The 26,068-nt window shown below is 49.0% G+C and overlaps 1 protein-coding gene across 1 annotated transcript in view; it reads left to right on the top strand.

Moving 5' to 3' along the window:
• The window catches only part of ARHGEF39 (Rho guanine nucleotide exchange factor 39), a gene marked incomplete at its 3' end in the record, with an annotated part of 236,846 nt that overhangs the window by 87,592 nt on the left and 123,186 nt on the right, over positions 1 to 26,068 (top strand). Inside the window, exon 5 of the mRNA XM_088462882.1 lies at positions 6,893 to 7,011. Within this exon, the coding sequence (XP_088319008.1) occupies positions 6,893 to 7,011 (119 nt within the window). The remainder of the gene's footprint in view (positions 1 to 6,892; positions 7,012 to 26,068) is intronic.

The following is a 26,068-nucleotide window of genomic DNA, read 5'->3' as shown; positions in this document are numbered from 1 at the left end:
TGCTTCCTTTCAGCACAGGAGCGTCCCCGCCCTTAAAGGATTCCTCTTTGGGACATCCCCAAGGTATCCTGTGGATACCCTATGGACCCTGAAGTAGAATAATATGATATAGATAGATAATATGAGATATGGTAAGACCTTACCTTTGTTATCTTTATTTCTACGTAGTCCATAGGGTTCCACAGGACTCCCGCCCTGTCGCACCTGTACTGCAGATGGGCTTTGCTCTGGTCACCGGTTTTTCCGTCTCCCTCTGGTGAGAATGTGATTCTTGTGTGTGTCCAGATCTTTTTTTCTCTCTTCCTTTTCCTCCTCCGGCCTAGTGCTTGGTACGTAACTGAGATGCCTTGGCTCGGGGGCGGGGTATAGGAGGGGGACCCTAGTGCATCCTGGGAGGCTGAAAGCTTTAACTCTATGGTGCCCGATGCCTGACGTCATCACCTATACCCCAAGGTATCCTGTGGAACCCTATGGACTTAGAAATAGAGATAACAAAGGTAAGGTCTTACCATATCTCATATTATCACACCACATCTCATACTTACACCTCACTAGTGATATTACACCACATCTCATACTTACACCTCACTAGTGATATCACACCACATCTCATACTTACACCTCACTTTCAGGTCGCCAAGTGGATAGGCCCCTTAAGTCAGGCCAAGTGTCTCGTGCCCGATGGCGAGAAGATGCTAGGTAAATGTGTAACATCTGTAACACTTCCATATATTACACATATATAGTAAGATTCTATTGTCTACCATGGTAAATATTCATTTCATTAGCACCATGGTTCGGAGTATAATTTTCATCTCACTTTATTGGTTGTGAATTCTTCATTCATTTTTATATATTTTTCCACAGCTACACTGTATTGTTTGTTTTTACTTTTCACTAAGAATTATTTGGTTTTACAAATAGAGCATCATATTGGGATTGGCGTTTTATTGGCAGACACACTATATCACTTTGTTATATATAATGTGATAGGTATTTGGTAACCAAAGAATTTGCGTAGCTAAATTATCCTGGCTGTAACACGTTTTACCTGCTTCCCCTGTTTTTTCAACGTATTGAGATGAAGTGTTGTAGGAGCATGTCCATGGAACCAGAATTCACACGGGTTTCCATGGTTGTGTAAGCTGTGATGTCACATGAACAGGAGTTTTGGCACGTGGGTGGGACTTGACACTCTGATAATGCATAGTATGCAATTAATTTCCCATTGTTCTTGGGTTATTTATTTCTCCTTCATCCACTAGGGGACACTGGAGCATATACAGCGGGGTATAGACTGGTGAGAGAGTGGAGCCTGGCACTTTAAATTCCTTTAGAAGGGTAAATGGCTCATACCCCTCTGTAACCCACCGGACCCCAGTTAAGATTTGTGCCCGAGAGGAGCGGGTGCACAGAGGGCTGTCTCCGGCCCTTTTTACTTTATTTTTCTTTTCATTTATTCTATTTTACAGGCAGACTTTGACCACAGTCTGCCTGGAACGTGGGAAGCCTCCGGACTCTGAGACCTGCCACTGCGGCTAGTGTCCGGGTCCCGGGCCACACTACTGGCCGCTATCAGAGTGAGGTCTCGCCACAGCTCACGCAGCTCGTGTCCGGGTCCCTGGTCAACTGCCTCTGAAAACCTGCACAGCCCTCGATGGCTAGTGTCATGGTCCCAGTCCATATGGCCACATTTAGAGGGGGACCCACCACAGCTCACACGGCTAGCGTCTGGGTCCCCGTTCCCACCCACGCATAGGCGACAGGAACTTGTCCCTTGCTTAGCAAGGGGGTGGGTGATCTAGCGTGGGTGCCCCAGCTGGAGCGCATATAGTGGGGAGTCGAGTCAGGTGGATGTGGTGTACCAGAATTAGCTGTGACAATAGCAGCACCGTTAGCATGTGTATGTATAATATGTCTGCAGCATCAGCAGTTGCATTTCTTCTTCATTGTCCATAGGGGTCCACAGGGATACCATGGGGATAATGTGGCTGGAGTGGACTAGGCACCAAACAGTTAAGCTTTCAGCTCCCAGGATGCTCAGGCAGTCCCAAGCTTTTATTTTATGTTTTTGCGGTAGCAGTGCTGAGCGTCTGTATTAAGACACATGTACTGCGACTCCGTCTACCTCTGCTGGTCTGCAACACCAGACGCACCAAGATGTCGGGTAAGGCGATTCCTCGCTTAAGGGGAATCGCGCACCGCAGTCCTTCCGCCCGCTGCAGTGAGGGCCCGGTGGTTCCTCGTCGTCACTAGACCACCAGTGCTTTATTGTCTGACGCCGGGGACCAGCAGCAGACGCTTCTGCTGCCATGAGGCCAGCGTACCTGATCGGTTGATGCAGCTTAGGGGAGGTAGGCTCTCCATCCCGACAGCTCCTCCCCCGATGCAGATCCATCAATGGTTTTCACGCGTCTGGATCGCTCCTCCTACCCTCCTCGTGTAAATGAGACGCTCACAGTCCACTATCTGTGCGCTGCTGAAGCGATTTGGTCTCAGGAATTTTTGGGTCAGTCTCCCTGTATACCTATCCTCTAAATTACATATACATTTTATGTGACTGTTTGCTAGCAGCTGTATTGATACTGCCTTTTATTTCATAACTATCACTGTTTTTTCTCCTTATTCCTCTGGTACAGGTGGATAAGGTTTTTTTTGTGTACTTCATATTTACTAGTATTTATGAAGGCTATTGCATTGCATTGTTTCCTTTTATTATGGAATATGCAAAAGGTAAAGGGAAACAGGAGGTTGAGGCCTCTGTGCTGGTTTCAGGTAAATCCTGATTGGTGGGCTTGTCCACTCAGGACTTTATACAGGATGGTTTGTATGCTGTCTGTTATAAAGAACCACATCACCTGTCCAGTCTACCAGCCCTGGTACAGAAGCCATCTTGGGTGCCTCCTTGTCCCAGGTGATGACGCATCTAGTGGATCATTTGTCTACTCCTACACTGCCTCCTTTTAATGGGATACTCGCAGCATGCTATGTTTGTCCCTCCTATACATCCTTTCTGGATGGATGTTTATACCTACTCAGGTCAGAGTATGGCTCAGTCGGCTGTTATAAACAAACTGGTAGGTTCTAAGCGCTTAAGCGGACGTTAGTTTTTTATATCTGCTCAGCATGTAGATTCACATCATCGGAGGAATCCGATGATGTGTCGGGTTCTTCTCCAGGGTCTAGCTTGGGACAGGAGGACCATCTTCTACAGTGGATGTCTTTTCATTGGTCGGTGTGGTGAAATCAAACCTAAGTATACAGGATGATGAGCCGGCTCCTAGAAAGAAGGTCCGGTATTTAAATTCCAGAACGAGGTAAAACCTGAGTTTCCTAAATCTAAGGGGGGGTGAGTCAGCTCACTGAATTTATGGAAGAGGCATGTAGTAACCCGGATAAACGGAAATATTCGCATCTTTGTATCCTTTTCCAGCTACTGAATGTACTAAGTGGGAAGTCCCTCCTACCGTGGATTCTCAGGTGACACATTTAGTCATGAACGCTACGTTGCTTATTCCATCAGCATCTCCTCTTAAAGATCATACAGATTAGGAAAATTTACACGTCTTAAAGTAGAATTAGATAGAATACTGGCTACTCTGGCAGCTTCAAATTCTGCAGGTCTGCCATCAACAGCTACATTAAAGTCTAGGAAGTCTACGCAGGACCACCAAGCAAGCTAAGAGCTCCTGGTCGGCCAGACGTCCAGCTTCTAAGCCGTACCACAAACCCTTTGCCTGATGGGGAGGGCCTCCTCCTGGGGGAGCTCAGGATGGGAGGCCGACTTCTTCAATTGCGGACTACTGACGTGTAACAACAGACACCTGGGTCCGAGAAGTGGTTTTTCAGTGGTATGCTCTCACTTTTCGAGACATCCTCCCCAGAAGTTTTTTGCACTAACTCCTCCATCGGAGTCTTTCAGAAACTTGGCCCTACAGGAGGCCATTTACTCCCTGCTGCAGGCAGGGGGTGACGATCCCGGTCCTGTGGTTCAACAGGAAAGGTAGTATTCCAATGTATTTTTTGTTCAGAAACAGAATAGGTCTCATCGCCCTATTCTAAATTTGAAAACCCTCAACAGGGTTATCCGTGTACCCAAGTTCCGTATGGAAACTCTTCGATCAATTTGAACCTGGGAATTTTTGGGGGCTTCTCTGAACATTCAGGGTGTGTACTTTCATGTACCAATTAAGCTATCTCACTAATAATTTCTACGGTTTGCTGTTCTGAAACAACATGACCAATTTTTGGCACTGCACTTTGTGTTATCGACGGCCCTGCGGGTCTTTAACAAAATAAAGGCAGTGATGACGGCCTATCTCATGCTTCAGGGAATCAGAATATGGCCATTCCTGGGCGGGTCTTCTGATAATGACAGTGTCTCCAGCGATTCTACAACACCATCTCCAACTGACGTTGCCTGCCTACAGAAGCACGGCTGGATAATCGATTGGAGGAAAACTTCTCTGTCTCCAATACAGCAGATGGTATATCTGGGGGCGCTTCTGGATTCTCGGTCATAAAGGGATATGGTTCCTGCTCTCCGTATCTATGTGGAGCGTACAAACTCAGTTAATAAATCAGACTCTCTTCTTGTGTTATATGGTTTTCACAAACAAGGTTGGCCAGCCAACAAAGAAACTCTGGCTCGATGGTTACGTATGACTATCTCTCAGGTTTACACTATAGCTGTTCTCCCTGTCCCAAACACGGCGACAGTATATTCTACTCGGTATGTGGAACCATCGTTATAATTATAAATTTTGTCAGCATCTCCTCTTAAAGATCCTACAGATTAGGATAATTGACACATGTCATAGTAGGATTAGATAGAACTGTATATGCTCCAATGTCCACTATGGAATCGGAGAAAGGGATTTACCGGTAAGTACTAAAATCTTATTTTCTTAATCGTAGTTTGTGTTTCACAATTATGGAACTATTTTAATAAGCACATACTTGATAATGGGGACATATCTAATTAGTTATTAGATATGCTGATTTTATTATTTAAATTTTTTTTTTTTTACTGTATTTGATAATTCAGTTTTTTGTATATCGCTGTGTAAATATTATTTCTGTATTATTTAAACAAGGAGTAGGCTATGATTGGTCAGCAATTTGTGGTTCAATGTAATCTCATTGGTTCTAAACTTGTTTGGTTAATTGTTTTGTGAGTTGATGTCCAGTATAAATATTGCCATTATTTTGATGAAACGCGTAGGTTAGCCTCCCACGGTGACGTATGGTGACTCTGGTGCTGATTTGGTGCCCTTGGAAAAGTACCCTGTAAAGTCTGTTTTCACGGGCAGTGGGACGTTCCTGTCTCTGACTGACTATAGAGATGTGTATCAGATCAGCTTTCTCTGTTATTCCACAGTGAGCTGCTCATTATAAAAATGTCACTTTTCTAATAAATTCAGAAAGAGAATTAAGCTTTGTTAGCCCTGCGTGGGATTGTTTGTTTTCAAGTCTTCATTGAGAGATCTGAATATACTTGAAGTGCTTGATGTTTTTTATGAAATATTACCATAAAAAAAGTCCATATACAGTTGTCTACGGTTTCATGCTAATAGGCCGATTTAGCTGTGTGCTAGCTGCTGTAACGCCTGCAGACTTTTCTGCTCGTTGCCTTCCCGAAGGCTGGTGTAAGTGCCCTAACTGACTGACAGGGGCGCCGCCTTGTCCCCTTTTTATTGAATTTGTAATTGTTCACCTGCTGAATCGAGCAAGTGACCATAAACACCATAAGATTATAATAGAAGACTTTTATGTGATTAATTTTAATGGAGAGGTTTATGGCAGTATATAGTCTTTGTATATATGTGTGTACATAGGTGTGTATTTATGTCAAAATAAAAGTACCACTATATAAATACCAGTACCTGCAGAAGTATTTAACCCCCTAGTCAACAGATTAGTCACTTGCTGCACGCAGAGTGTTCCAGGTATAGTATTTTACTAGTAGGCTCTTAAAGAACATTTTAAAACTACTATTTCATTAAACTTTTTGTCTGCAGATTTAAAAAAAAATGAATAAATAAAAAAATTATCATAATTGTCAGATTGTTTTTTATTAACCTGCAGACAAATGATGAATTATAAGCTTGAATCCTAAAGCAAAATAAAATCCTCGAGATGCCTTGTTACTGTATCTGTAATGAAATGTGTATTTGACAATTATTTACAGTAATTATCTCCTATAAAAATGTCTCCTCCTTAATCTAATAAGAAGCACAAACATATCTCTGTATGTAAAAGAGTTTTTCGTTCAGATACCCCACAGTTTAATAAACATTTCTTCAAATTCAGACAATCCCCCTGGGGGGTCCAAAAAAGGCCTCAACTTTGTCTTTGGATTCTAAAATGCACGATTGTAATAATTTGGTTGACACTTGCCTAAAAGGGATCCAAGAGAAATTTACACCATGTTAAACAATATCATTAACCTGGCCCGCAATAACTTATAGGGGGTGATTCAATTCTTTTTGTAGCCGCAGTAATGGATGCCCAGTGTAGCAATTCAATTGTTTTTGGGCGGGCATTAATTATTGCGCTTATTGCGCCCTATTTGGCCGGGTTTAGCTGCGTAAAACTGGTTAGCCCATGTAAAATCCTGGTTAGGGCAACAACACCACGAACTTATCGCACATTTCAGCTCTCCACCTCAGGGGGTTATCGCGCCTAAACGGAGCAACAATTGAATTGCTCTGCCAGGCAGCCAGCCATCACTAACAGCCGCCAGTGCTAACAATTGAATTCCCCCCATAGTGTAGTTTGTTTGGTTTCTTTAATTCCATTTTGAAATTAGCAATAAAACAGTTGCTTGAAATTAAAGTTCTCCTATTACAACATCTTAGCTCTGGATCTTCACATACTATTTTCCTTAAAGACACAGACAAAGAAGAATAAATCTTTTGCCCGTTTCAAGAAGTTGCAAGAATCACGTCCAGAATTTCATGGCCAGACCCTTGAGCAGCTTCTGGATCTTCCTCTGCAAAGAGTGCTTAAGTAAGTTGTTTTGTGTGTGCGCCTGTATGCATTATCTGTGTGTGTTTTCCATATCTACAGTATGTATGTGTTCTGCGTATGTAATGGTTTATTCTGTCCTTATCAGCACCGCCTTTTCTGTATGAAGTACAATAGGAAGCCGTGTTAAGTGTGTGTTTTTCACTGTAAGTTCTGTGCTGGATGCTGGAGCTTCTCCTGCATTGGGTACTATAGTAACTCGTATCTGGAATGTGTGGTGGTGAGTTCTATGCTGGAGATTCTCCTGTAGTTACATGTATCTGGAATGTGTGGTGGTGAGTTCTGTGCTGGAGATTCTCCTGTAGTGAGTACTGTAGTTACATGTATCTGGAATGTGTGGTGAGTTCTATGCTGGAGATTCTCCTGTAGTGAGTACTGTAGTTACATGTATCTGGAATGTGTGGTGGTGAGCTCTGTGCTGAATGCTGGAGATTCTCCTGTAGTGAGTACTGTAGTTACATGTATCTGGAATGTGTGGTGGTGAGCTCATTGCTGGATGCTGGAGATTCTCCTGTAGTGAGTACTGTAGTTACATGTATCTGGAATGTGTGGTGGTGAGCTCTGTGCTGGATGCTGGAGATTCTCCTGTAGTGAGTACTGTAGTTACATGTATCTGGAATGTGTGGTGAGTTCTATGCTGGAGATTCTCCTGTAGTGAGTACTGTAGTTACATGTATCTGGAATGTGTGGTGGGGAGCTCTGTGCTGGATGCTGGAGATTCTCCTGTAGTGAGTACTGTAGTTACATGTATCTGGAATGTGTGGTGGTGAGCGCTGTGCTGGATGCTGGAGATTCTCCTGTAGTGAGTACTGTAGTTACATGTATCTGGAATGTGTGGTGGTGAGCTCTGTGCTGGATGCTGGAGATTCTCCTGTAGTGAGTACTGTAGTTACATGTATCTGGAATGTGTGGTGGTGAGCTCATTGCTGGATGCTGGAGATTCTCCTGTAGTGAGTACTGTAGTTACATGTATCTGGAATGTGTGATGGTGAGATCTGTGCTGGATGCTGGAGATTCTCCTGTAGTGAGTACTGTAGTTACATGTATCTGGAATGTGTAGTGGTGAGTTCTGTGCTGGATGCTGGAGATTCTCCTGTAGTGAGTACTGTAGTTACATGTATCTGGAATGTGTGGTGGTGAGTTCTATGCTGGATGCTGGAGATTCTCCTGTAGTGAGTACTGTAGTTACATGTATCTGGAATGTGTGGTGAGTTCTATGCTGGAGATTCTCCTGTAGTGAGTACTGTAGTTACATGTATCTGGAATGTGTGGTGGTGAGCTCTGTGCTGGATGCTGGAGATTCTCCTGTAGTGAGTACTGTAGTTACATGTATCTGGAATGTGTGGTGGTGAGCGCTGTGCTGGATGCTGGAGATTCTCCTGTAGTGAGTACTGTAGTTACATGTATCTGGAATGTGTGGTGGTGAGTTCTGTGCTGGATGCTGGAGATTCTCCTGTAGTGAGTACTGTAGTTACATGTATTCGGAATGTGTGGTGGTGAGTTCTGTGCTGGATGCTGGAGATTCTCCTGTAGTGAGTACTGTAGTTACATGTATCTGAAATGTGTGATGGTGAGATCTGTGCTGGATGCTGGAGATTCTCCTGTAGTGAGTACTGTAGATACATGTATCTGGAATGTGTGGTGGTGAGCTCTGTGCTGGATGCCGGAGATTCTCCTGTAGTGAGTACTGTAGTTACATGTATCTGGAATGTGTGGTGGTGAGCTCTGTGCTGGATGCTGGAGATTCTCCTGTAGTGAGTACTGTAGTTACATGTATCTGGAATGTATGGTGGTGAGATCTGTGCTGGATGCTGGAGATTCTCCTGTAGTGAGTACTGTAGTAACATGTATCTGGAATGTGTGGTGGTGAGTTCTATGCTGGAGATTCTCCTGTAGTGAGTACTGTAGTAACATGTATCTGGAATGTGTGGTGGTGAGTTCTATGCTGGAGATTCTCCTGTAGTGAGTACTGTAGTTACATGTATCTGGAATGTGTGGTGGTGAGCTCTGTGCTGGATGCTGGGGATTCTCCTGTAGTGAGTACTGTAGTAACTTGGATATTCTGCTGTAGGGTCATTCCGTGTCAAATCAACATACTGATTTTACCTCACCAGCTCAGATTTTGTTAAAATTTGGTGTATGGAGAGTATATTTCTACTTCAGGGTCCATAGGGTATCCACAGGATACCTTGGGGTATAGGTGATGACGTCAGTCATCGGGCACCATAGAGTTAAAGCTTTCAGCCTCCCAGGATGCACTAGGTCCCCCTCCTATACCCCGCCCCTGAGCCAAGGCATCTCAGTTTCGTGTGGTGCCCGGCCGGAGTCAGAGGCACCTGCTAGAGGGGGGCTTAGAAGAGCCCCTGAAGCTTTTTCTTCATGCAGCTGTGGCTGCACATCTGGATGAACAGCATGGACAGTCAGTCCTGACGTCCATGCTGTCTTCCTTACACCCCGCCGGTACCAGAACGCCGGTACTGATCAGGGGATGCTGGTGGACATCTGGGGTCACAGCTAGCGGTGACCCCAGATGTTCCGGACCATGGCCGGATTCAAGGGGGACAGAGGTAAGCAGCGGGGTCCCGCGGGGGGTCCCCGCTGATCACATGGTCCTAAGTCCCCAGGCAGGGGGCTCCCTGGGGACTGGCTGCAGCGTGGAGCCAGGCGACCAACCTGCGCTTCCACTACCCCCTGGGACAGCGGAACGCAGCAGAGCGGTAACGCTGCGGCGTCCCAGGGGTTAAATGCATGCCAGGGGAGCGCGCCTTCCCTGTCTCACAGCCGGCGCCTCCCCCGCTGCACACAGCCCTCTCTGCACTGTGCTGACTGGCCCTGTGTCAGCGCTCCTCCCCCAGGCCAGCCTTCTCTCTGCTCCTCGGCGGCCATCTTTTCTGAAGCATGGTGAACGCTGCTGGAAGCCTGCATTGGAAGCATCGTGGTCTGGGTCCCCCCGCATACCTCTCCTCCGCTGTGGTCAGGTCTGTGTATGCAGCGCTGTGTCCTACCAGGCCCTGTGTCTGTGTAGTTGAGTGATCAGCGCTGTTAGTGCAGGAATTGTTATTTCTCTGCATTGTATGTGACTGTGCTAGCCTGCTGCCTGTAACTTTTTTTCTAAACTGTCAGCTTTATACTGTCCCTGTTTTTTCTGCTAAGCCCTTTCGGTGCGGTGCTGCAGGGTGGTCTCTCGCCTCTTAAATATATAATTGGTGAGAGGGGTCACATACGTGGTGCCATCATGTCTGAAAGTGATTTTCCCCTCCGGCTACAGTGTACTACGTGTAAAGTACCGTTAGCGGAGGGGGAGGGTAGCGCGGAGGGCCTCTGCCGGCAGTGTTTGTCTATGGCGCGGCCTCTTACGGTTACTGCACCGGTACAGGAGCCGCCCTGGGCTTGTTTCACTCAAACGCTTACAGCCTTAGTGGGCCAGTTAGCTCCGCAGCCTGCGTTTACACCGATGGGTTTGTCCCAGCAGTCAGTGGTGTCGTCACCCATGCAGGGTTTCCCACGACAATTGGTGGTACCCCACAGTCTCCCTATTTCCCCGCTCCCGGTTTCTCAGGAGCCAGCGTGGGTTAACTCCCTGACAAGTTCTGTACAGCACTTGTCGGATGTGTTGCAAGGGGAGTCTGTGATGCGGCCGCATAAACGGCCGGTGGCATCTCTGTCGGCTCCTTAAGAGGATGACGAGCGGACGTCTGATGATGGGGAGATTCTGGATCCTTACGATCAGGAACCTCTCCATGCTAAGGACGCTGATGCTAAGTCCAAAGTATATATTCCTGGACTTATTCGGGCGGTCCGCACAGCCTTGGTGATTGAGGACGAAGTTCCCCCAGCGGCTAAATCTAAGTATGCCTTTTTCAAAGATGTGAAGGGCGATGCCACAGTCTTTCCTCTTTCGGGTCAGTTGGTGGACCATTTAGATGAGGCGTGGAAACAGCCTGGCAAAAGATACCAGCCGCAGAGACGCCTGGCGGTGGCTTATCCGTTCGCGGATAATTATTTTGCAAAGTGGGAATCCCCTCCACAGGTGGATTCTCACGTGACCCGTCTTGTCCGTAGTGCCACATTGCTGATGCCATCCATGTCCTCCCTTAAGGATGCTACGGACCGCAAGGTGGAGATCTGCCTGAAGTCCGCTTATTCCCTTGCGGGGGGGGCAGCACGGCCGGCTATGGCCATTTGCTGGGTTGCCAGGGCGATGGAGCGCTGGGCGGATTCATTAGAGGCTTCTTTTGATTCCGACTGTCCGGCCGAACAGGCGGAGTTGATTGGCAATCTCCGTGATTCGGCCACCTACATCAACGAGGCGGCCCTAGACATTAGTACTCTGGTGTCTAGGATTTCTTCAGCAGCGGTAGCTGCTCGTCGCACCTTGTGGCTGCGATCCTGGAAGGTGGACGCAGATTCCAAAAAGGGTCTGGAGGCGTTGCTGTTTACCGGAGAAGTTCTCTTCGGTCCGGATCTGGATAAGATTGTGGCCACGCTGGTGGCAGCCAAATCGGCTTGTCTCCCATCGGCCGCTGCTCCTTCTGGTTCTGGACCATCGTCCTTTCGGTCATCTAGGGCCCAGGGCAGGCCCAAACCACAGTCGTTTCCTCGACAGACTGGCCCTAAGAAATCGGTCAAGCCCCGGAAGCAGGCATGGAGTACCAGACGTCCGGCCCCCAAGCCAGATGACAAGCCTGCGGCCTGACGGTCCGAGCCTCCCTTTGGGGGATCCCAGGGTGGGAGGCCGCCTGCTGCAGTTCGCCCAGTGTTGGTCGACCACTACGACAGACACTTGGGTTCTGGAGGTGGTCTCCCACGGGTACGCCCTCTCCTTCCGGCACAGACCCCGGCTCGATTCTTCACCACGGGTCTACCATCAGACCGGAACAAGGCTACGGAGCTGCGGAAGGTATTGCACACTATGCTCCAGGCTGGAGTTATAGTGCCTGTTCCATTCTCCCAGAGGGGCCAGGGTTTCTATTCAAATCTTTTTTTGGTACAGAAATCCAATGGGTCGTATCGTCCGATTCTCAACCTCAAAGCACTCAACAGGTCTTTGCGGGTACCGAAGTTTCGGATGGAGACCCTACGGTCCATCATTCTGGCGCTGGAACCTGGGGACTACATGGTGTCATTGGACATACAGGACGCTTACCTGCATGTCCCTATTCTTTTGCGCCATCAACAGTTCCTCAGGTTTGCAATCCGCAGCGACCACTTCCAGTTTCGGGCGTTACCTTTTGGCCTGGCGACAGCACCACGGGTTTTCACCAAGGTGATGGCGGTCATGGCTGCTTCTCTGCGGCTGCAGGGAGTCCGCATGTTGCCGTACTTGGACGTCCTGTTATTGGTGGCAGGATCTCCAGAGCTCCTGTTACGCCACTTGGACCTTACCATTGCACTGCTGCAACGGCACGTCTGGCTAATCAACTGGCAGAAGTCCACTCTAATCCCGTCTCGGAGGATTCTGCATCTTGGAGCCTTATTGGACTCGGGACAGCAAAGGATCTTCGTGACGGAGGACAAGATCTCTGCTTTACAGTCAAGGGTGCGCAGTTGTCTGCACAGCCGCCGGGTGTCCCTACACTCGGCGATGAGGTTACTGGGCTCCATGGTGTCGGTGTTCGACATGGTGGAATACGCCCAGTTTCACTCCAGACCTCTGCAGCACCTGATCCTGTCCAAGTGTAACGGGCTGCCTCAGTCTCTGAAGTCCCAGACGATTGTGCTCACCCTTGCTTGGTGGTTACAGACGACCCACCTAAACAAGGGACATCTGTTCTGGGTTCCAAATTGGGTCCTGTTGACAACGGACGCCAGTCTTCGGGGCTGGGGAGCGGTTTTGGGTCCACACTTGTTCCAGGGCAGGTGGACGCCGACAGAAGCGGAGCTTCCCATAAATATCTTGGAAATCCGTGCGGTCTTCAATGCTCTCCAGCAGGCACATCGGTTTCTCCAGGGTCACCCGGTACAGGTCCAGTCGGACAACGCTACCACCGTGGCCTACATAAACAGGCAAGGAGGAACCCGCAGTCGGGCGGCTCTCGTAGAGGTCTCTCTTATCCTGGTTTGGGCGGAGCGCAGTCTTCCGGCCATATCAGCGGTCTTCATCCCGGGAGTGCTAAATTGGGAGGCGGACTTTCTAAGTCGCCAGGATGTTCATCCGGGGGAATGGTCCCTGCACCCGGACGTTTTTCAACTGCTGGTGGACTGGTGGGGGTCTTCCAGAGATCGACCTCATGGCGTCCCGGCACAACAACAAGTTGCCGGTGTACGGGTCTCGCACAAGAGACGAAGGGGCGTCTCTGGTGGATGCTCAGAAAAATACAAAATATTATTTAAATATCTCATGCCGTTTCCAAAATATGTAAAGTTGTAAAAAATCTGTCAAAAACGCACACCCAGCATATTTTCAAATCACCATAGCAGCTCTCCTAATTAAGCTAGAGAGGTGGGAGTGTTTTTGATATGCCCTATCCTATAATATACATCACAATAAGCTTTGTGAGGAAAAATGTTTTTCAAATTCAAACTAAAATGCTTGATAATTATCTCAAAGTGCGTTGACAAAAAAGTAAAGAAAAATTCTGGAAATAGTCTATACTAATGTTAAATGTTTGCCAAAATTTAAGAGGGAGGATAATGGGTTCATAGTTAAAATAATTTTAAAGCATGTTAGTTTTATTCAAAGTATTTCAAGTAGTAATAGGTGGTAATAGATTTTGATGGCTTCATTAATTTAATTATATTATTCAAGTTGAATAGAAATACTTGCCATTGTATTAGTCAGTCAGCAATGTTGGCTGAAGATAGCTGGACAATGCCTCAGTGGTTTTTAAAGTGTCATCTACGAGACATGACCTAAATTCTTCCAGTTGGAGTTATAGGGAGGACTTTGCATAAGACATCTATTAGAGGTATCCATAGTACATCAGGCTTCCTTGGATTGAAGAATGATGATGAAGCTGGATGAAGGAAGGTCACTTTAATTAGTCTTCATCTTCATTCTTGTCCATCACCTAAGCAAGCTACCATTTCTTGTTATACACAACGAATATATAGCCATTTATTTGTGTCATCTGTAGTTTGTCTTGAGATTTTGTAACGAATACTGTAGATGATGTAGCCTTAGAAAAGGTTTTCACAGATATTTTTGATGTACTTTAATCAACAGGTATAAAAGCATAATACTGTTGTAATCCCTTATTACGGTGGTTCCCAAACTGTGCGCCGTGGCACCCTGGGGTGCCTCAGGACACTGGCAGGGGTGCCTCAGGTTGGTGGCCCAGCACCAAATCAAATTATTTATGGTCAATGTAATGTAAATATGTGGACAAACAGAAATGAAAACCTGTCCACCACCACATAACTGACCCTAAGGGTGACAGCACCTCCCTGTCCTCATCACATAACTGACCCTAAGGATGACAGGTCAGCACATCCCTGTCCCCCACCACATAACTGACCCTAAGGATGACAGGTCAGCACATCCCTGTCCTCACCACATAATTGACCCTAAAGATGACAGGTCAGCACATCCCTGTCCTCACCACATAACTGACCCTAAGGATGACAGGTCAGCACATCCCTGTCCTCACCACATAACTGACCCTAAGGGTGACAGGTCAGCACATCCCTGTCCTCACCACATAACTGACCCTAAGGGTGACAGCACATCCCTGTCCTCATCACATAACTGACCCTAAGGATGACAGGTCAGCACATCCCTGTCCCCCACCACATAACTGACCCTAAGGATGACAGGTCAGCACATCCCTGTCCCCACCACATAACTGACCCTAAGGGTGACAGGTCAGCACATCCCTGTCCTCACCACATAACTGACCCTAAGGATGACTGGTCAGCACATCCCTGTCCTCACCACATAACTGGCCCTAAGGGTGACAGGTCAGCACATCCCCGTACTCACCACATAACTGACCCTAAGGGTGACCGGTCAGCACATCCCTGTCCCCATCACATAACTGACCCTAAGGATGACAGGTCAGCACATCCCCGTCCTCCACCACATAACTGACCCTAAGGATGACAGGTCAGCACATCCCCGTCCTCACCACATAACTGACCCTAAGGATGACAGGTCAGCACATCCCCGTCCTCACCACATAACTGACCCTAAGGATGACAGGTCAGCACATCCCCGTCCTCCACCACATAACTGACCCTAAGGTTGACAGGTCAGCACATCCCCGTCCTCACCACATAACTGACCCTAAGGATGACAGGTCAGCACATCCCCGTCCTCACCACATAACTGACCCTAAGGATGACAGGTCAGCACATCCCCGTCCTCACCACATAACTGACCCTAAGGGTGACAGGTCAGCACATCCCCGTACTCACCACATAACTGACCCTAAGGATTTCTTAAGAGTCCATAGGGCTCCACAGGGAGACCTTGGGGTGTAGGTGGTGGTTGAGGACTGGGCACAGCTCCAAGGATGCATCGGTCCAGCCCCCAAGCCATAGGCACTTCAGTTTCGTCTGTGCCCTGCCGGATTTGGGTCACCATTCTGCAGTGGCCTGCTTAGGCAGCCCAGATTTATTGTTATGATTTTATTTATTTTTAGTAGTTTATCTGCTGAGCGGGTAGCAGCAGACTGTCCGCAAGAATTTCCGCTCAGTCACCCCTACGGGCACCGCAACGCCAGCTGCGGCTGGGGATTTCGGCAGGCATCCCGGGGACCTTGCTAGCCGGCCCTGCGGATGGACCCAGACTGCATCCCGGGTGCAGTTTTACCTTCGGTGTCAGGGGACAGACCGGAGGTGCGGAGTGAACACAGGCTTTGTCCATTGTGATCCACTAGATCACCAGGGTATCACCAGCATCCCGGTGGTTAATAATCAGCATTGGAAGGTCACCTTTCCCCATTAAAGCGGCCCCTCCCCGTCCCCTCAGCTCAGGGCGCCATTCCTCTGAGGTCTCGCTTCCCTGAGCTGCTCTCCTCCTCCGACCACGCCCCTGCGGCCATTTTCTACAGGCTCAGCCGCAGCGCTCTCAGGGAAATGCTGGGTCTTGTCATCCTACATACATGTTGCGCTGTAGCCTACCAGATGTTGAGTCTCTGACCACAAAATCTGTGTACTTGATTGTAGTGCCATTCTGTAGCTATATTGTATTTCTGCATTGTATGTGACTTATGCTAGCGCTGCCTGTCTGTATATGTCTCTATACTGTCAGAATATATCTTTCCCTTTTTTTCCTTATTGTGCCCTAACATACAGGTGTATTCAGGGTTTTCCTGTGCCTGTACAGTTGGTTACAGCACAGTGCCGTATTTGTGCTGTGCGCTCCTGCAGCTTGCCCAAGCATAAGACAGGATCGGTATATTGTTTTCCTACTTGTATCCTACATACCCAGCGGTTGCATTATACTCAGTGCCATATTGTGTGCTGTACTACTTTACAGCTATGTCTAGCAAGGGCAAGAGTAACAAGCATCTGCACCCATACTGCTATCATGTAAATTATGTGCTGCAGGCTTAAGTGAGGAGGATTTGCTACAAGATGGGTTATGTGCTAAGTGTCATACTCCACCAGGTCCATCAGACCCCCCATCTCCTGCACAAGAGTCCCCCTGGACTTCCTTTCTCAGGTGCTGGCTACTATTGCGGACTGCCTATTGCTCTCGGCTGTAATCATCCCTGTGGGGTTGCCACAACAGGTTCAGACTATACAGGTGCCTCCTGTTCCCCCTCCATGGGTAGACGTACTCTCTAGATCAGTACAGTGTCTGGCGGCTTCCTCTACAGCTTTTAAAACTGTTGCAAGGTGAGAAGCCCCGACCCAGTAAAACGTCTTAAGCGTCCTGTGTTATCCTCACAGTCCACGCAGCTCTCAGATTCAGAGCTGTTAGAGAGATCAGCATTTTCTGTATCCTCAGATAACACTACCCTTCGGGGGAGGAAGAGAGTCAGTCAAAAATTCCTGCTTTGGTACGAGCTGTTAGATCCATCTTATTAATAGAAGATGACGAACCAGCCCCTAAATCAAAGCACCCACTGTTTAAACGACAAGGTGGCTTCAGCAGAATTCCCTTTATCGGATCAACTAGCTGAACACATGGCAGCAGCCTGGCAGACGCCTGGTAAGAGGTTTCAGCCCCAAAAACGTCTGACCTCCTGTTATCCATTTCTTGCGGCTCGTTGTTCAAAATGGGAGGCTCCCCCCTGTGGTGGATTCCCATGTTACACGATTAATTAAGAGCGCTACATTGCCTATCCCTACAGTATCCTCTCTGAAGGACCCTACGGATAGAAAGGCTGAATCTTGCCTTAAATCGATATACTCTCTTTCAGGGTCCGACCATGGCTATTGCATGGGTGGCTAAAGCTATAGAGAGCTGGGCTGACGTACTTGAAGACCTTTTTTCCTCAGATGCATCTAGGGATCAGGTGACTTTCATAGCTCACATACAAGATGCAGCTTCCTATAGTGGAGAAGCGACATTGGATGCCAGTCTCCTAACTTCTAGAGTCTCAGCCACGGCGATGTCTGCCTGCCATACCCTGTGGCTACGCTCATGGAAGGCCGATGCGGATTCTAAGAAGGGCTTAGAAGTTTTGCCCTACAACCGGGAGATCTTGTTTGGCCCAGACCTTGACAAGATTGTAACTACATTGGCGGCATCAAAAACTGCATTTGTGCCTTCAAAGCCTCAGTCTACATCTTTTACGTCCTTTTGTCCTCAAGGAAAGCCTAAAAGTCAGTCCGTTCCTAGGCAGTCGGCATCCACTAGGGGCGCCAAGCCCAGGACCAAGCAGGCCTGGACCATCAGACGCCCAGCTTCAAAATCCAAGGACAAGCCCTCAGCGTGATGGGACAAGCCTCCCCCTGGGGTCCCCAGAGTAGGAGGCCAACTTCTTCAGTTTGCCCAGTGCTGGTGTGAAACCACCACGGACTCTTCGGTAAGAGAAGTGGTCTCTCACAGGTACTCCCTCTCATTTCTAAGACAGCCACCCCACCGATTTTTCTGCACAGGCCCTCTTTCAGACCCAAACAAGACCCTGCAAATCCAGAAAGCCATACAGTTCTTGCTGCAAGCAGGGGTAATTGCGCCAGTCCCGCTATCTCGGCGAGGGACCGGTTGTTATTCTACTCTTTCTGGTTCAGAAGCCGAATGAGTCTCATTAGCCTATCCTCAGGGTACCCAGGTTCAGGATGGAAACCCTATGCTCCATCATCCTAGCTATGGAGCCTGGGGACTTTGTTATCTCTGGATATTCAGGACGCTTACCTACATGTACCCATAGTGCCCTCTCATCTCCGGTTTGCTATACTACAGCAATACTTCCAATTTCAGGGTCTGCCCTTTGGTCTATCCACAGCTCCAGGGGTATTTACCAAAATTATGGCTATCATGGCAGCCCACCTGCATGGTCAGGGTGTCCAACTACTACCTTATCTGGATCCCCGGAGGTGCTTCAACACCATCTGCAGCTAACCATCATTTTCATTCAAAACCACGGATGGCTAATCAACTGGAAAAAGTCCTCCCTGAATCCTTCACAAAGAATGTTTCATCTTGGAGCCCTGCTAGATTCTTGGGATCAGAGAATCTTTCTGACATCAGACAAGATCTCCACACTCAACTATGAGTGTGCAGATTCCTCCACAGTCACCAAGCGTCAGTCCACTCAGCAATGCAGGTTCTGGGAACCATGGTATCCACCTTCGACATGATGGAGTATGCTCAGTTCCACTCCAGGCCTGTGCATCTGGGGCGGGGCGCAGTGACTGGTCAACAGTCCTTCCAGGGCCGTTGGACATCTGTCGAATCAACCCTGTCAATCAACATATTGGAACTTCAAGCCGTCTACAGGGCCCTCATACTGGCCCAGGACATACTTCAAGGAAAACCTGTACAGGTACAGTCCGACAATGCCACAACAGTGGCTTACATCAACCATCAAGGAGGCACACGAAGTTGGGCAGCAATGACAGAAGTGTCACCTTTCGGCCATCTCTGCGGTGTTCATTGCGGGAGTTCTCAATTGGGAAGTAGACTTCCTCAGCCGCCACGACGTGCATACCGGGGAATGGTCTCTTCACCCAGAGGTTTATCAACTCCAAGTGAACAGATGGGGCCTACCAGAGGTGGACCTACCAGAGGTGGATCTCATGGCCTCACGACACAATCACAAATTGCCAGTGTACGGGTCCAGAACAAGGGATGCCGAGGCATCCTTCGTAGATGCATTGTCAGTGAAGTGGACCTTCCAGTTAGCGTACCTATTCCCTCCAGTGTCCCTTCTTCCTCGAGTTCTTCGGAAGTTCAAACAAGACTGAGGCACTGTCCTGCTGCTGGCTCCAGCTTGGCCCAGACGTCATTGGTACTCAGATCTTTGGAGTCTCTCCATCGACACTCCGTTCCTGTTATCTCCGGGTCCTTGCCTTTACCCGGACCTGGGTCATCTGTCTTTGATGGCGTGGCTCTTGAGACAGCCCTCTTGAGGTCCAAAGGATTCTCTAGCTCTAGTCCAGACTATGCTCACAGCACGTAAGCCAGCCCCTGCTCGGACCAGAGTGTGGCATACATATTTCAAATGGTGTCGTACCAGAAGCTACGACCCTCAAGTGTTTAGGATTTCCAGAGTCTTGGCCTTCCTTCAAGCTGGATTGTGCATGTCTCTACTATTTCCATTTTGTTCCAGTGTAGACTTGCTCCACTACCGGATGCCCACAACTTCCTCCAGGGTGTCCTCCGTATACAACCTCCTTTTGAACCTCCAGTGGCTCCATGGGATTTGTCAGTAGTTCTCTGTGCGCTCCAGGGTCCTCCGTTTGAACCCCTGGAATCTGTGGAACTCAAATAGCTCACAGCTATGGCGTCCGTCAGAAGGGTGTCAGATTTAGGGGCGCTCTCCTGTCACTCCCCATTTCTGATATTCCACGAGGACAGGGCTGTGGTGGTGAGCTCTGTGCTGGATGATGGAGACTCCGCTGCATTAAGTACTATAGTAAATTGTGTACAGCAATATATCAACTTTTTATTGTCTTTGTAGCCGTGGGCCTGATTCAGATGTATACGCTAATGTCGCTGCTGCTGCATGTGTGTACGCTAATGCTGCTGCATGTGTGTATGCTAATGTCGCTGCTGCTGCATGTGTGTACGCTAATGCTGCTGCATGTGTGTACGCTAATGTCGCCGCTGCTGCATGTGTGTACGCTAATGTCACCGCTGCTGCATGTGTGTATGCTAATGTCACCGCTGCTGCATGTGTGTATGCTAATGTCACCGCTGCTGCATGTGTGTACGCTAATGTCACAGCTGCTGCATGTTTGTATGCTAATGTCACCGCTGCTGCATGTGTGTATGCTAATGTCGCTGCTACTGCATGTGTGTACGCTAATGTCACCGCTGCTGCATGTGTGTATGCTAATGCTGCTGCATGTGTGTATGCTAATGTCGCTGCTGCTGCATGTGTGTACGCTAATGCTGCTGCATGTGTGTACGCTAATGTCGCCGCTGCTGCATGTGTGTACGCTAATGCTGCTGCATGTGTGTATGCTAATGTCGCTGCTGCTGCATGTGTGTACGCTAATGCTGCTGCATGTGTGTACGCTAATGTCGCCGCTGCTGCATGTGTGTACGCTAATGTCACCGCTGCTGCATGTGTGTATGCTAATGTCACCGCTGCTGCATGTGTGTATGCTAATGTCACCGCTGCTGCATGTGTGTACGCTAATGTCACCGCTGCTGCATGTTTGTATGCTAATGTCACCGCTGCTGCATGTGTGTATGCTAATGTCGCTGCTACTGCATGTGTGTACGCTAATGTCACCGCTGCTGCATGTGTGTATGCTAATGTCACCGCTGCTGCATGTGTGTATGCTAATGTCACCGCTGCTGCATGTGTGTACGCTAATGTCACCGCTGCTGCATGTGTGTACGCTAATGTCACCGCTGCTGCATGTGTACGCTAATGTCGCCGCTGCTGCATGTGTGTACGCTAATGTCGCCGCTGCTGCATGTGTGTACGCTAATGTCGCCGCTGCTGCATGTGTGTACGCTAATGTCGCCGCTGCTGCATGTGTGTACGCTAATGTCGCCGCTGCTGCATGTGTGTACGCTAATGTCGCCGCTGCTGCATGTGTGTACGCTAATGTCGCCGCTGCTGCATGTGTGTACGCTAATGTCGCCGCTGCTGCATGTGTGTACGCTAATGTCGCCGCTGCTGCATGTGTGTACGCTAATGTCCCCGCTGCTGCATGTGTGTACGCTAATGTCCCCGCTGCTGCATGTGTGTACGCTAATGTCCCCGCTGCTGCATGTGTGTACGCTAATGTCCCCGCTGCTGCATGTGTGTACGCTAATGTCGCCGCTGCTGCATGTGTGTACGCTAATGTCGCCGCTGCTGCATGTGTGTACGCTAATGTCGCCGCTGCTGCATGTGTGTACGCTAATGTCGCTGCTGCTGCATGTGTGTACGCTAATGTCGCCGCTGCTGCATGTGTGTACGCTAATGTCGCCGCTGCTGCATGTGTGTACGCTAATGTCGCCGCTGCTGCATGTGTGTACGCTAATGTCGCCGCTGCTGCATGTGTGTACGCTAATGTCGCCGCTGCTGCATGTGTACGCTAATGTCGCAGCTGCAGCATGTGTGTACGCTAATGTCGCCGCTGCAGCATGTGTGTACGCTAATGTCGCCGCTGCAGCATGTGTGTACGCTAATGTCGCCGCTGCTGCATGTGTGTACGCTAATGTCGCCGCTGCTGCATGTGTGTACGCTAATGTCGCTGCTGCAGCATGTGTGTACGCTAATGTCGCTGCTGCAGCATGTGTGTACGCTAATGTCGCTGCTGCAGCATGTGTGTACGCTAATGTCGCTGCTGCAGCATGTGTGTACGCTAATGTCGCTGCTGCAGCATGTGTGTACGCTAATGTCGCTGCTGCAGCATGTGTACGCTAATGTCGCTGCTGCAGCATGTGTGTACGCTAATGTCGCTGCTGCAGCATGTGTGTACGCTAATGTCGCTGCTGCAGCATGTGTGTACGCTAATGTCGCTGCTGCAGCATGTGTGTACGCTAATGTCGCTGCTGCAGCATGTGTGTACGCTAATGTCGCTGCTGCAGCATGTGTGTACGCTAATGTCGCTGCTGCAGCATGTGTGTACGCTAATGTCGCTGCTGCAGCATGTGTGTACGCTAATGTCGCTGCTGCTGCATGTGTGTACGCTAATGTCGCTGCTGCTGCATGTGTGTACGCTAATGTCGCTGCTGCTGCATGTGTGTACGCTAATGTCGCTGCTGCTGCATGTGTACGCTAATGTCACTGCTGCTGCATGTGTGTACGCTAATGTCACTGCTGCTGCATGTGTGTACGCTAATGTCACTGCTGCTGCATGTGTGTACGCTAATGTCACTGCTGCTGCATGTGTGTATGCTAATGTCACTGCTGCTGCATGTGTGTATGCTAATGTCACTGCTGCTGCATGTGTGTATGCTAATGTCGCTGCTGCTGCATGTGTGTATGCTAATGTCGCTGCTGCTTCATGTGTGTAAGCTAATGCTGCTGCTGCATGTGTGTACGCTAATGTCGCTGCTGCATGTGTGTACGCTAATGCTGCTTCATGTGTGTACGCTAATGCTGCTGCTGCATGTGTGTACGCTAATGTCGCTGCTGCATGTGTGTACGCTAATGTCACTGCTGCTGCATGTGTGTACGCTAATGTCGCTGCTGCATGTGTGTACGCTAATGCTGCTTCATGTGTGTACGCTAATGCTGCTGCTGCATGTGTACGCTAATGTCGCCGCTGCAGCATGTGTACGCTAATGTCGCCGCTGCAGCATGTGTACGCTAATGTCGCCGCTGCAGCATGTGTGTACGCTAATGTCGCTGCTGCTGCATGTGTGTACGCTAATGTCGCCGCTGCAGCATGTGTGTACGCTAATGTCGCCGCTGCAGCATGTGTGTACGCTAATGTCGCTGCTGCAGCATGTGTGTACGCTAATGTCGCTGCTGCAGCATGTGTGTACGCTAATGTCGCTGCTGCAGCATGTGTGTACGCTAATGTCGCTGCTGCAGCATGTGTGTACGCTAATGTTGCTGCTGCAGCATGTGTGTACGCTAATGTCGCTGCTGCTGCATGTGTGTACGCTAATGTCGCTGCTGCATGTGTACGCTAATGTCACTGCTGCTGCATGTGTGTACGCTAATGTCACTGCTGCTGCATGTGTGTACGCTAATGTCACTGCTGCTGCATGTGTGTATGCTAATGTCACTGCTGCTGCATGTGTGTATGCTAATGTCACTGCTGCTGCATGTGTGTATGCTAATGTCACTGCTGCTGCATGTGTGTATGCTAATGTCACTGCTGCTGCATGTGTGTATGCTAATGTCACTGCTGCTTCATGTGTGTAAGCTAATGCTGCTGCTGCATGTGTGTACGCTAATGTCGCTGCTGCATGTGTGTACGCTAATGCTGCTTCATGTGTGTACGCTAATGCTGCTGCTGCATGTGTGTACGCTAATGTCGCTGCTGCATGTGTGTACGCTAATGTCGCTGCTGCATGTGTGTACGCTAATGCTGCTGCTGCATGTGTGTACGCTAATGTCGCTGCTGCATGTGTGTACGCTAATGCTGCTGCTGCATGTGTGTACGCTAATGCTGCTGCTGCATGTGTGTACGCTAATGTCGCTGCTGCATGTGTGTACGCTAATGTCGCTGCTGCTGCATGTGTGTACGCTAATGTCGCTGCTGCATGTGTACGCTAATGTCACTGTTGCTGCATGTGTACGCTAATGTCACTGTTGCTGCATGTGTGTACGCTAATGTCACTGTTGCTGCATGTGTGTACGCTAATGTCACTGTTGCTGCATGTGTGTACGCTAATGCTGCTGCTGCATGTGTGTACGCTAATGTCGCTGCTGCATGTGTGTACGCTAATGTCGCTGCTGCATGTGTGTACGCAGTTTCCATGCAAAAATATGTAAATTTCGGAGCCGCCGGGAGATGTGTTGAGATGCCCACCAGCCATTTTGCAAATCCCAGCATCTGCGTAACATGTCGTAGCATCTGTTATAAAAACGCGTCATCGGTCACAGATCATTCGATTGTCCCACAGAATGGCCGTGGGAACTGGGACCCCGAAGCCAATATTTCTTGCGTACGGGATCGCGACACGCCTGCGTTCTTCGCACCACTCCTCTTTACATCCCCAAAACCTTCCCTGGGTGTCAATCACACTGCGAGCGACTCCGGTAATGTACCGTGACGCACGCTCAGTGGATGTAGATGCAGATATCATACATATTTCTGATGTTTTTCATTCTTTATTTCTTTGTTTATTTTAATGTTACAATAGAAACGTACTATACATTTCTTCTTGTTTACCATAGGGGACACGGCACAACGCTGGGGTATAGGGCTGTGCAGAAGGACTGGGCAGCAAACAGTTAACTTCTTATACATCAGGGCAGCCCAGCTTCCTTCTTCCCTATACCCAGCCCCACGCAGGCCAGTTTACGTTTGGTGCCGGCAGAAGCGTAGAAGAGTAGGCAGCGCTGAGCGGCCTAAAGAGCGCTCAATGCTGCCGCTCCACCAACCCCTGGCTCCGGTGGCCGCAGTGCTGGTGACCACATCGGCCAGAACCTCCGCAAATACAGAGGACCCCAGCTGCAGCCGGACGCTGGTGGAGCATTGGTGTGGCTTCTCCACCGGCGTTGGAGACTGTCGTGGGTCTCTGACAAGCAGGTGAATTTGTCGCCCTCACCCCTGCTAGACCACAGGGCACTTAGGTGGGGGTGCACTATATAATGTCGGCCGTTTGCCCTGGTGGCTCCATGTCAGAAAGGGGTGGGCTCTCACCATTTGCTCCTCCCCCTGGCCCCTTGTTTGTTCCTGTCAGTGGGATTTCCTCCTCCTCCCTCTCAGAGACGCTGAGCGGCCATTGTTAGTGCAACTCCCGGCTGTAGCTAGTCTCCCGAGACCTGGGCTTCTAGCTCCCCGTATATATGAGACTCAGGTGAGGTAATACAGTTATCTCCTTCCAGCCGACTGGGGTTTGGACTGTTGAGCACTCACTGTCTATTTTGCATTGAATGTACTACGGTACGTGCTTGTGCTCATAGAAAGGTTCTTTCTTTCCTTCTGCTGTCACTTTTCTGTCCTGTTTAACTTGTGTTAGCAAGGTGAGGGGCCCCCTTTTTATTACACCCCACTTATTACTTTGTGCGACCTTAAATCCATTACACCCTTCCCCTTATTGCACACGTCTGCTGATACAGCTTTGTGTGTGGGGATTGCCTGGGATTCTACCATGTCTTACAGGGGCAAAGCACAAGGCGGTGGGAGCTCCTGTGTTACACACATGTAGATCTTGTTCTGTTTGTCTCTCGCTGCAGGATCCAGTCCAGGACGGTCTCTGTATCCGGTGTTACACACATGTAGATCTTGTTCTGTTTCTCTCTCGCTGCAGGATCCAGTCCAGGACGGTCTCTGTATCCGGTGTTACACAAATGTAGATCTTGTTCTGTTTCTCTCTCGCTGCAGGATCCAGTCCAGGACGGTCTCTGTATCCGGTGTTACACAAATGTAGATCTTGTTCCGTTTGTCTCTCCTTGCTGGATCCAGTCCAGGACGGTCTCTGTATCCGGTGTTACACACATGTAGATCTTGTTCTGTTTCTCTCTCGCTGCTGGATCCCGTCCAGGACGGTCTCTGTATCCGGTGTTACACACATGTAGATCTTGTTCTGTTTGTCTCTCGCTGCAGGATCCAGTCCAGGACGGTCTCTGTATCCTGTGTTACACACATTTAGATCTTGTTCTGTTTCTCTCTCGCTGCTGGATCCCGTCCAGGACGGTCTCTGTATCCTGTGTTACACACATGTAGATCTTGTTCCGTTTGTCTCTCGCTGCTGGATCCAGTCCAGGACGGTCTCTGTATCCTGTGTTACACACATGTAGATCTTGTTCTGTTTCTCTCTCCCTGCTGGATCCAGTCCAGGACGGTCTCTGTATCCTGTGTTACACACATGTAGATCTTGTTCTGTTTCTCTCTCGCTGCTGGATCCAGTCCAGGA

The sequence above is a fragment of the Taudactylus pleione genome, unplaced genomic scaffold (assembly GCF_031769625.1).
Source record: "Taudactylus pleione unplaced genomic scaffold, aTauple2 ptg001283l, whole genome shotgun sequence".
NCBI classification, from domain to species: domain Eukaryota; kingdom Metazoa; phylum Chordata; class Amphibia; order Anura; family Myobatrachidae; genus Taudactylus; species Taudactylus pleione.
The sequence above is the reverse complement of the archived record's forward strand: the minus strand, read 5'-3'. Positions and strand labels throughout refer to the sequence as shown.